Source organism: Asterias rubens, chromosome 11 (genome assembly GCF_902459465.1).
Source record: "Asterias rubens chromosome 11, eAstRub1.3, whole genome shotgun sequence".
NCBI lineage: Eukaryota > Metazoa > Echinodermata > Asteroidea > Forcipulatida > Asteriidae > Asterias > Asterias rubens.
Window position 1 is genome coordinate 2,290,608 of NC_047072.1, and position 12,158 is coordinate 2,302,765.

General features: G+C 41.1%; 1 protein-coding gene across 2 annotated transcripts; it reads left to right on the forward strand.

Moving 5' to 3' along the window:
* Positions 1-558: 558 nt before the first annotated feature.
* Positions 559-7,503, forward strand: LOC117296338 (metal regulatory transcription factor 1-like). Of its 2 annotated transcripts, none has more exons than XM_033779208.1 (7): positions 559-1,359; positions 1,744-1,875; positions 2,567-2,634; positions 2,924-3,078; positions 4,000-4,113; positions 5,095-5,212; positions 5,947-7,503. In XM_033779208.1, the coding sequence occupies exons 1-7, from the start codon at positions 584-586 to the stop codon at positions 7,062-7,064; spliced, it is 2,481 nt and encodes an 826-aa protein (XP_033635099.1). In that variant the 5' UTR covers positions 559-583; the 3' UTR covers positions 7,065-7,503. The 2 variants fall into 2 exon arrangements, with proteins under 2 accessions (XP_033635099.1, XP_033635100.1); XM_033779209.1 differs by having other exon boundaries at positions 2,924-3,075.
* Positions 7,504-12,158: the final 4,655 nt, after the last annotated feature.

Consider the following 12,158-nt stretch of genomic DNA (forward strand, 5'->3'; position numbering starts at 1 on the left):
TTTGGACCGGGTTGCCTGGTGTAAAATGCACAGTAGGATGCCGTGCTTGATGAAATTAGCCTACTTCGAAAGTTATATCAGGTACTAAATGGCCCAATTCACAGCTAAAGGTGCCCCCCCCCCCCCCCCCCCCCCCAAAGCCAGTGATCTTATGATATGGTCATTCATCTCATACTTAAATAATCTACAAAAGTCTTTAACTTCCCGGGTTAGAATGCTCGCAGGTGGTTGCGTCGTCTGCCGAGAGATGACTTCACAACTGAAAGTACTCAGAAACACATACACAGATTACAGAACTTTTTGTAGTAATTGAATTAGCCAAAAATCTTACACCACCTCCCTAAAAGTTGGTCCATTCTGGGATATCAAATGTATTCCCCCGGACAACAATGCACTTCGGGGTCTTTCCCCCATTAACACATAACACTGACGGTTAATGACAGTCGTTGGCGAATTATTTATACGGGACGGGTACATAACTATGGACGACGTGTGTGTAGACTGTAATGCTACATATTCTAGGACTATAGTGAACGTATGTACAGTGTACCGGTAAACAAGAAGTGTGAATGATCAAGCAAAAATGGCGGACTACGACAACTCCGACCCTGCCGATGTCGATGGTTTGGGCGTAGATGCGTTTGATGTAGGAGAAAATGACGAGGAGTCGGAAGATGAAGATAACGACTTCGACGCTGACTGCCAGGAGGGGGATACCGGGTCCTTCGAGTTTGATCGTACGTTGGTTTACATTCATTGTATCTCAGATGCCGATAAAGACGATCCCAACCCGCCGAACCCCGTCAACAATGACGACGTCAACAATGTTACGTTGAGCTTAGGGAGTCTCCAGTCTACCACGAATATAACTGATGATCTTACGGGCGTTCATCATCATGGAACCCTGGGCTCTTCGAGCCCCGATGCAGACTGTGACAAACACGACGGAAACTGCGGCCATGGCTGTGATGGCTTCATCCACCATACGATTTCAGCGGATCAAATCCAGACACAAATCAGCCCTGCCCCTGGCATGGCTGGGTATGCCTTCATGGCCGATGATATCGCTGGGGCAACCCTGACCATGGAGAGCCAAAACCCCACGACCAAAAAGAAGGAGATTCACAGATACAACTGTGAATTTGAACGTTGTAATCGTACGTACAGTACGGCTGGGAACTTGAAAACGCATCTTAAAACGCACACGGGGGACTTTAGTTTTGTGTGCAAAGAAAAAGGTTGCGGGAAAGCGTTTTTAACGAGTTACAGCCTGAAGATCCATGTGCGCGTCCACACGAAAGAACGCCCTTATTCCTGTGTTTTGGAAGGATGTCAAAAATCCTTCAATACACTTTATCGGTAAGAATTATTTGCTGTGATGAACTTTTAGTAACCACACATACCACAACTTCACAAGAATATCACTGTTTTAACTTTTACTTTTAAATCCTGGTTATGTACATTTTTGTCACACAATAATCGGTACGTGCCCCTTTCCAATTGTGACGCAATGAAATTGGCACAAAGCATTCGCAGGGTCTTACACTTGAAGATATTCAAATAATTATTCTTCAATTTCTCTCTACATTACCTATATATTGTTATTGTTATATACAAAGGAAAACTCCCTTAAATTGATTGGTTTTCCTTTGACTTCATGAACTTAGACGGTCGTGGCATTTTGTGGAGTAAAACAAAATTTGGTTCTACACATTAACTAAATCTTCTGATGACATCCTACAGATTGAAAGCTCATCAGAGATTGCACACTGGATCAACCTTTAACTGTGACTCTGAGGGATGCACCAAGTTTTTCACAACCCTCAGTGATCTCAGAAAACATATCAGGACGCACACTGGGGAGAAACCATTCAAGTAAGTATTTCAGCGTCCTCCCTTAACTGGCATAGTCCGCTGGCCAAACTCAGACTAATTGTGGCTTATTTTATCGCACATGTTCGTCACTCAGTGACGCTCCTCACTGGCACTGTAACATACAGTATTCCCTGCAAGATGTGGGACTACGTTTGAATTATGAGACCTAATTCTGATAGCACCATGGAAGGTTTTACAAGGTGCTGTGGCGCAATTTGCTGCCGATCGGACCAGGAACATCGGGGCGAACCCCTTCTCTTTTTGATTAAGTGCACTGAATTCTTTTACATGCGTTACATAACACATGGGACCAACGACTTAACGTCCCATCCGAAGGACGAAGCAGTGGTGAAGTGTCTTGCTTAAGGACACAAGTGTCACGGCTGGGGATTCAAACTCACACTCTGCTGATCAGAAACACCAGAGTTTGAATTCGGTGCTCTTAACCGCTCGGCCACGACACTTCCACATTTGGCAAAGATTTGCGTCCGTGGCCGCCTCATCCTCAAGTTGTAATGGGGGCGCACACACCTGGAGTTGCCTTTTTGTTTCGACACTCCTATATTTTATTTTATTTCTGACACCCCTATTGTATTTTCTCAGATGGAAACTCCTCTTTTTGTTCTTGGGAATAATCACATTATATATCCTATATTTTGTCTTTAAACTCTTCTTATTTACATTTTTGCAGGTGTTATTTTTGCGGAAAAGGCTTTGCCGCTAGCCATCACCTCAAAACGCACGTCAGAACGCACACAGGTAAAACAAGTGGTCAATCCCTCCGCAACTAAAAAACCTCTATCATTCACTCTAACTGTATCTTTTATATTGTTGAAGAGCTTGCAAAGAGCTTTAATTTTAAATTTTTGTTTGGAGTATTGATTTCCTTTGAATTGAAGGTAGCTAGTAGTCAGAAGCACAAAATGGAGAAAAATATCAAAAAATATTACCAGCTAAAAGAAACCAGGAAAGTAACTATTAAACCCATAACTTTTCAACCTTGAAGTTGATTTTTATTGATGAATTGTCGTTTTGTTATAATGTACAGGTGAGAAGCCGTACACGTGTCAGGAAGATGGATGTAAGCGTACCTTCAATACGCAGTACAGCCTCAAGAGTCATAAGAAAGGACACGATAAACAGTCCACTTCATCTTCGGCGTCGTCAACAGTTGCATCTCTAGAGGGCGCTAGTCAGGAGGTAGTAAGTTTATCAAATAATAATAGTAACAATTATTAATAATTCTCTGGAGTTTTCCTCCAACATCTAAAATTGGAACTGCCTTCCTTGTCTTCTCTCCATTGGGTTCTAGGCTAATACAGTGATATAGTTCGCTTTTCCGAGAATCCTTGGCAAAATTTGTCAATGAAATATTTCCTGATATTCAGTTCTCAATCCTAAACACACTCATGGCATGTCACTGCCAAGCAGTCTAATGCACTGAACTCAATTGGGTTCGAATCCCAGTCATGACACTTGTGTCCTTGAACAAAACACTATGCTTCTCTTTTACCTGGAGTGAATAGGTACCAAGATATCCCAAATTTTTTCATTGTCTTCTCTTTCGGCTTTAATAAGAGCGTTGAGAACATTTATCCAGATCTATTTGTGTGGTAAATGCAACATTCCCTTGCAACAACTAGAATTATCAACTTTAGGTCAGATTCAAAATTTGTGTCGGCATCTATCAATGTTAAAGGTGATCCCTAAACTACTGCTTCCCAGGTTGTATGGTAAACTTGGGTTTAAGTCCCGGTTGTGACACTTGTGTCCTTGAGCAAGACACTTAACTATCATTGCTTCCCTTCACCCAAGGGGTAAATGGGTACCTGTGAGGGCAGAGATGGGATTGATTTAGCTCGGTAATAATGTTGGAGTGCCATGGGTGTCACTGAGTGACTGAATTAAGCACTTATAAGCCTGGAATTACACGCAGGCTACAGAGGCCATGGCCTCTCCTGTTGCCCCTGGTCTTTGCCTTGGTGCCGCTTCAAAAGTATTCCATTGACTTTAAGTTTTTCGTGTGAAAGTGCCCGTTGCAAAATGAAAATGGTCTTGCCCTTTCAAAGGTGAAACTCATGAGAAGCCACTACCATTATTATTATTGTTTGTTTAAATCAAAAGGCAACTGCTTCAACGATGGAAACTGCTGATGAATCTAGCATAGCTGGTACAGTGAATTCATCTGCTACTGGTTGTACATGTGGATCAAAAAGTAAAACTGCAATACCGACAAAGGTAAATAGTAATTGTGAATGGTTGGGGTGAATCGGCCACTCATACTTTATTGCCTCTCCTACCCTACTGTCTGACCATTCAATACAATCCATTGGTTTTAAAGACAGTGGACACTATTGGTAATTGTCAAAGACCAGTCTTCTCACTTGCTGTATCTGAATATGCATAAAATAACAAACCTGGGAAAATTTCAGCTCAATCGGTCATCGAAGTTGCAAGATAATAATGAGGAAAAAACACCCTTGTCACACGAAGTTGTGTGCTTTCAGATGCTTGATTTTGAGACCTCAAGTTCTAAATATTAGGTCTTGAAATCAAATTCGTGGAAAATTAGTTCTTTCTCGAAAACTACGTTACTTCAGAGGGAGCCGTTTCTCACAATGTTTTATACTATCAACCTCTCCCCATTACTCGTTACCAAGTAAGTTTTTATGCTAAAAATTATTTTGTCACATTGAACTGTCCATTACATAATAATGCATTGGTCGACATCCGACTCATTTTCACAGAGTGGGTCACATATAATATCATTTGGCGAATGCATCTATACAGCACAGAGTCGACCCTCCAACTGTAATTGTAGTTCAGCAGGAGACATAACTATATTTCTGAGAGTTTAAAAGGATGTTTGTTTGTTTGTTTGTTTGTTTGCTTGTTTGTTTGATTGTTTGTTTGGTTGTTTGTTTAGATGATCTTCCCATCAAGGGAACTCGGCAAACTCCCACAAGGGGATATAAACACCAAGCTGGCAACAACCAATCTCTCTCATACAAACATTGGTTTAACGTCTATGATTATGAATTGCACAAATCAAGAAATTGTGATTCAGTAACTAGACGACCATATTTATTCTAGCCATTGTGAAATCAGCAGTTAGCTGGGGATCGAACCCCCAACCTTGTGATTGCAAGTCCTACAGTCTAACCATGTGTCCATGGTGACTGTAGCAATATGTATAACCTTTGTTGTGATTGATTTTAGATTCCAGATGTGACTGCTGCTGCAAATCCTGCAAGTCAAAAGGTCAACGCAGACGTTGAAATGGTTGACGTACATAACTTGCCATCAGCTGGATCATCAAATACACAACACCAAATAGGTTGGTTAAAATAACAACATGTGTTATTGATCTATACAGAGGCGTAATATTCTTCTTACTATAAGGCCTTATTTACACTACAAACAATCTTGTGGACACGAATACGATCCGGATAATGTGCACTGTCCTTCACACTACAACTTTTCAACACAAGTGTCGATCCGGATATGGCGCTTTGACCGTGTCGAAACCAACTCTGCCTGGGAGGTGGGTTGATAAATCTCTATCAGTGTTGAAGATTCTAACACGGATCAAAAGCCGTTGTGTGAACAAGTTAGAGAACAGGTTAATTTTCGATCCGTGTTGAGTGTGTGTGGCGCCATCCGCGCACACTACAGTTGACCAGCGCGTTAAGAAAAAAAAAGTACAAAAGGCACTGAGTACATAAAAAGTAGCCGCGTCCTGCTTCGACCCGTGTAAGACCTTGCAGTGTGAAACGGTCGCACACTATCCGGATTGAAAATTACACAAAATAACAAACCTGTGAAAATTTGAACTTAATTGGTTGTTTAAGTTGCAAGAAACAATGGAAGAAAAAACACCCTTGTCACACGAAGTTGTGTGCTTTCAGATGCTTGATTTCGGGACCTTAAAGTTCTAAACTTGAGGTCTCAAAATCAAAATCGTGGAAAATTACTTCTTTCCCTCGAAAACTATGTTACTTCAGAGGGAGCCGTTTCTGACAATATTGTATATATAAGAGTTGCCATTATTATTCTTTCTTTTAATAACAGGAGCAGTGGAACCTCAAGCACAACATACGGGCCAGTCTGTCATCATTCACAGCATCCCTTCAGCATGTTCAGGCACGGTCGGCCAAAACCTCATTATAACCATCAATCCCGACTGTCAAACTCCAACTCAAGTTGTCATCGCTCCACAACCACTTCCCCATCACACGTGTAACGTGTCGGTGATCGGCAAGCAAAACAACAGCAATACCGAAGGCACAAACACCGTCACGGCTGGCCAGAGCCACGTCTGCGCCGTGTCTCACCAGAAGACGTCCGATACCTGTGTGCATTACAGCCAGCAGGGCAACACATCCGGCGACTGTGCAAAAATCATCCAGACTACGCGGAGTGCTACCACGTCGTGTCTCCCTGTGGCGCCCGTTGGCGTAACCATATCCCAACCCTGCAAAGCGGCCACGGCGAACCACTGCCCCGCGCCGGTCATGCTCACCATTTCCTCCCCTGATCACGCCGTCATGCATTCCAACTCAAACGCCCATTCGCAGACACAGATCCAACTGATCACAGACGACGGTGGTAAAGTGGGCATCATCCAGACCTCCTCATCCACATCAGAATGTACCAGCTGTATTCCCCTTGCGTCTAAATTACCCTCACATAAAGATCATACTACTACAGCCGGCAACCCTGGCATGAATACCAGCCAAACCCTTATTCCTCACCATGCGAGATCTCAAAAGCTACCCATACCATCAACCACTTCTCCTCAGTTGACAGCCACATCGTCGGCTCCCTGTCATGCCTGTACTTCCACCAATCAAAACGCCGGTTCAGGAGTTGTTAAAAGCCCTGCCCAACCTGAGACGGGTTCTTCCACTCGGCCAGGCTCGTGTGAGGATTCGTGGAAGAATCGTCAGCAGAAGGACGATATGATCGAACAGTGGTTGAACATCAAGAATACAAAACAACCTGCCGAAACCCAACCACAAGTGGATTCCAACTACGGTATCACCATAGATAGTAAGGACTCTAGGAGCCCCCCGTGCCCGCTCTGCAACTGCACATGTCCGTGTCAATGCAAAAAGGCGGGGTCATCCAAGGGTGACTTTCAAGATGGGATGTCGCTCTTTAGCCTCAGCAGTTTCCCAGACTTCTGAATCCTAGCAATGTGAGAGAGAAATAGGACCCAATTTCATGGGGCTGCTTACATTACAGCAATCAAATTCCAGGGGCCTTTCTCAAACCTCGACTTGGGCTCCGGCTTAGGCTCCGCACTCTGCGTACATGCAGCTCGGCTTTTAACCTGCATTTTGGAGCAGCTCATATTGCACAAAATAAGTGGCCTGGAGCCAGAGCTAAGCTTGGGCGATATCGATTTATTTTATTCACGATATATCGCCGACAATATATCGCGGTATTCGATATAATTGCCATTAATTAAATTTGACATCTTCAGTCTTCAAACTCCCAGTGAAAGTTGTAGAAGAGACAGTGATAGCAGTGCACAAGAGAGGTGTTTATAATGACCTATTCTTCTGGTTTTACTCCAAACCTATGGGGTGCAAGATGTCTCAGCTAGCAAATATAATGTACATCGCGATATTGCGATACTTGGTCGATATCGCGATTTTCATTATTTTGATTAAAACCAAATCGATCCGATATCGAAATCGTTTCCAAATTAGTATCGCGATATTCAATAATATTGTGGTATCGCCCAAGCTTAGCCATAGCCTAAGCCGTAGCCTAAGCTGAGGTTTGAGAAAGACCCCTGGCCTGGAACTTCATCTACGAGAGGGCCAGGCCATTCCAATTTTTGTGTCGTGCCCTTCCATTGGAAAATCTTAAAGCTTGGGCTTGGGCTTGGCATCAGTACTGGACATCAAGGAGGTGGACAGTACGTAAGCCAGAGCCTTAGCCAGAGCCTAAGCCAAAGCCTGAGCTGTGGTGATCCAAAAGCAGCCATACACTCACCCACAAATTACACATGGACTGTAATTATGGGACGTTATAATGTACACATGTACATGTATTGTGTGCTTCCTTTATCAGGAAGATGTTTGGTATACCGCTGAAGAAATAAGTTGGTTTGAGGGACAGTAAGTTTGGTGTTATAACGAAAAACTCTGTGAAGTAATGGTCCCAAGATAAGGGAAAACATTTCGGACCTACAAAATCACGAAAATGAATCTTGTATTTATAATGGTCTTGACCTCACCCCACAGCCATCCAGCATTGGTTATGTATGTATGTGGAGTTCACAGGATTGAATGTTCTAAAGTGTTTGTAATTTTTAACAACTTTTTACTCAACTGTTGGAGATGCGATTGAATTCAATTTCAATTTTTAGATTTAAGGAATAGTAAAATCTTGTCTGCTCTTTTTCATTGTGTATAATTTAAAAGTGTATACTGTATTACTGTAACTCATAAGCAAGTATTGTTTCGTAATTTATTAGTTACCAAGTGACTTTTTGTACTCGGAAGAATCAGTTAGTTGATAAAAGCCTTTCAAAGAAGCCCCTGAAACTCTATTACCATTATAATAATTATTAGTGGCTTCTTATTATTATAGCGCGCATATCCGTCACTCAGTGACGCTCCTGGCGCTGTAACATACAGTATTTCCTGCAAGGTATGTGGGACTGCGTTTTGAGTTATGGGACCTACATGTAATCATTTGATGGCACCATGTAATGTTTTTTACAAGGTGCCGTGAACACCTAGTTTTTATAAGTGCACTGGGTTCTTTTAGGTGCGTTACACAACGTGTCATGGCCGAGCGGTTAAGAGCACCGGATTCAAGCTCTGGTGTTTGATCAGCAGAGTGTGGGTTCGATTCCCGGTCCTGACACTTGCTACATAAAATTGGGTAGGTAGTGCTTTCTGCTCTACCGGCCAGGCTTCAGATTGATGATACCCAAGCCTACATCCATATGGCATGTATGGACTGTAAAAGGGGTAACCCTGTTCAGCCCAAGCAGTAGGTGGCAACTGCCTCTGGACAAAAATAATTGTAGCCCACACCTTTAAGTGGCCTTCAGGCCTTGTGTGTCTAAATTGATATGGTTAGAAAGCTGTTTAAAGTAGAATATATAATGATCCACACATACATGCCTCGAAATTGCGAGGTTTTCCTTTTACTTTGCGAACTAACACGATTGGCTATTTTATGGAATGGGGTGCTGTGTAAGTTCACTACGTATAAGGAAAACCATGCAATTTCGATGCATGTTTATGTGGATCATTATATTCTACTTTTAAAACATCTTGCTAACCATATTGATTTCATAACAAACGGTTGCAAACGCTTTTCATGGACCAACTCGACCGATCGAAGGCAACATGTCCCTTTAAAAACAAATAGACAAAAACCAATCTTCAACCTTACCTTTTAAAGACATGTAAGATACAAGCAATAGTTAGTTGTTAAAATCCTCAGTCTGTGAACTAAACAGGAAATTAGATTTGTTATGGTTTCATTGTCATAGTTCATTGTGTAAAAAACTAAGCCAAAATGTTCTGTTCAGTTTGTAAAAATTGTAAGGATTTGTCAGATTTAGATTTAGGGGCAGTGAAATTTGTTTACCGAAACAAAATGTGTTAAGGGCATTGAAAAGGGGATTTGCACACTCCAGAACCCACTGTTAAGCCCGGTTCATACCTCCTGCGAATTTGATGTGAATTTGACGTCACAACCCCTCTTTAACCCCCCGCTGCAATATTCGGAAGAGAGTTGAACACAACTCAACTCATTGCGAATTTCGTTGTGAATTTGTGAAGTCAACATTCGTATCGTATTCGCTTTCGCAGGAAGTATGAACCGAGCTTTATATCAGTATTAGTGTTTCTTTTTGCAATTTTAATGACCCCCTTCCCCTCCACAAACCCTTGCTGAAGGCAGAATTAATTTTGTATTTATATTTTTGGGTTTTGTCACTGACTCTGTTTGACATAAGTGTTTGATTATCAAACTAAAAATTAAACTACAGCCATTTTTGTGTTTTCCAATTGAATGTATTGTGATTATTTGCATGATAATTATAGTGATATAATTAAGATTTAAAAAAAAAATACTATTTTGTTGTTTTCATTTTCTTTTCATGAGCAAATATTGTGAATCAAAATTAAACGAGTATGTATAATGTACAAATTGAAGACATCTTTATCAATACTTATTTATGATCGATTACCCCATTAAACCTACAAAATAAAATCAATGATCGCCTTGTATGAAAAATATGTGTAGGAAAATGTGTGGTTTTGTGATCTAGTGGTTAATGTATATCATGAGCAAAGACACTGGACACTTTCGGAACAGAAAAAAATCCAAAAGTGCACAGATTTACAAATAACTTACATGGTTTACATGAGGTAATGGTGAAAGACTTCTCTTGAAATATTATTCCATGAATCGGTTTACTTTTTGAGAAAACATTAAAACAATATCAATTCTCAATATCGAGAATTACAGGTTTATTTTAAACACATGTCATGACACGGCGAAACGTGTGGAAACAAGGGTGGGTTTTCCCGTTATTTTCTCCCGACTCCGATGACCAATTGAGCCTAAATTGTCACAGGTTTGTTATTTTATATATAAGTTGTCAAAGGTGGGCCTTGGACATTACTGTTTACTGAAAGCGCCCAATGGCTTTAAAGACACTGGACACTGTTGGTAAATGTCAAGGACCAGTGATCTCACTTGGTGTATGTCAATATTTGCATAAAATAACAAACAGGTCTGTGAAAATTTGAGTTCAATTGGTAGTCGAAGTTGCGAGATAATGAAAGAAAAAAACACCCTTGTCAAACGAAATTGTGTGCTTCCTAATACTTGATTTTGAGACCTTAAAATTCTAAATCTGATGTCTCTAAATTCATGGAAAATTACTTTCTCGAAAACTACTGTCACTTCAGAGGGAGCTGTTTCTCACAAAGTTTTATACTACATGAATCAACCTCTCCTCATAAACGTTTACCAAGTAAGGTGTTATGCCAATAATAGTGTCCAGTGCCTTTAAACTTCCTTGAGGGTCTCTCAGGTCAAACTCGGTTACATGTAGTTTGTGATGCACTCTTTATTTTGCCAAGTTGGAAGCATGGCTGTGTATTTGAGTTGACATTGTGCATTGTGATGTCCAGGTGACATAAAAGATAATAAACCCGCAACCTAGACACAAGATCAAGAAAGAAACAGCAATACACAAATAAATGCGCTCTAAATAGTTCAGTCTTTAACATTTTCTTGAACTACCCTTGAGTCAGACTGGCACTTCTGGAGGGAGTTTGTTCTATATTGGGACTGCTGTAACCAAAGGCGCCTCAACCATCAACCAATTACATGTACATATATTTCTTACACAGACAGTATAAGCATGGAGGAATATATTAATTTTATTCCTCCATGGTGAAAGTAAGTGTTGTTACAGAGTCGGCTGTCGCGATGAAAAATGGATAGAAGATTGTTGATGTAGCAGGAATGGGATTGTTCAGACTTTTGTCTGAATTCAGACTTTCTGTCGGCCTAGTGAAGAAAATCATACAATATTTGTTTTCCACAGAATGATAAAGAAACCTGCTCATTGGTCTACTTCTCTAGTGCTTTGTACACTGTTTCCCAAAGCTCCTTGGAATCTATAGCCCAGGGGTTACCAAACAGTAGAAATGGCATCATTTCAACATACCTTTGAATTTGTATCCAAGTTTCAAACTTTTTTGTTAGTAATGACTCTAACCATGCTAACCCCGGTAGTCTTGAAGGACGGGGGTAACGTGTTGGAATTTGGTAGTTCCAGTTATTAAGCAGGCTGCGTGGTTTTGAATTTGTTGTAATAATAATTATAATAATAATAGGTATTTTTTATATAGCACTTTTTACTCAAGGACATCCATGCTTCACATTATTAACACTGTTCACTTGGCACTCATTCCTTAAACCATCTCAAATCCCTGGGGGGAGTATACAGCCTTGTGCAACAAATGCTCTACTCGGCTAAATCAAACAAGAACCATCTTTGCCCTCACTGCTCACAGGTACCCATTTAGTGTCTTGCTCAAGGACACAAGTGTCACGCTCAAGGACACAAGTGTCACGACTGGGATTCAAACCCACACTCTGTTGATCTAACACTAGAGCTTGAATCCGGCGCTCTTAAGCGCTCGGCCATGACATTCCACTTAGTTGTAGTCTGGAGATCTGATAACTGTTGCTCTGTAGAAGATGGCATTACAGTAGTCGATATTTGAGAT

Excerpts from the sequence above, each read along its gene's own strand:
- LOC117296338 (XM_033779208.1), top strand. The coding sequence starts at position 584 with ATGGCGGACTACGACAACTCCGACCCTGCCGATGTCGATGGTTTGGGC. Across the intron at positions 2,635-2,923 it reads GCACGTCAGAACGCACACAG|GTGAGAAGCCGTACACGTGT; the intron begins GTAAAACAAGTG and ends TATAATGTACAG. Across the intron at positions 4,114-5,094 it reads AAACTGCAATACCGACAAAG|ATTCCAGATGTGACTGCTGC; the intron begins GTAAATAGTAAT and ends GATTGATTTTAG.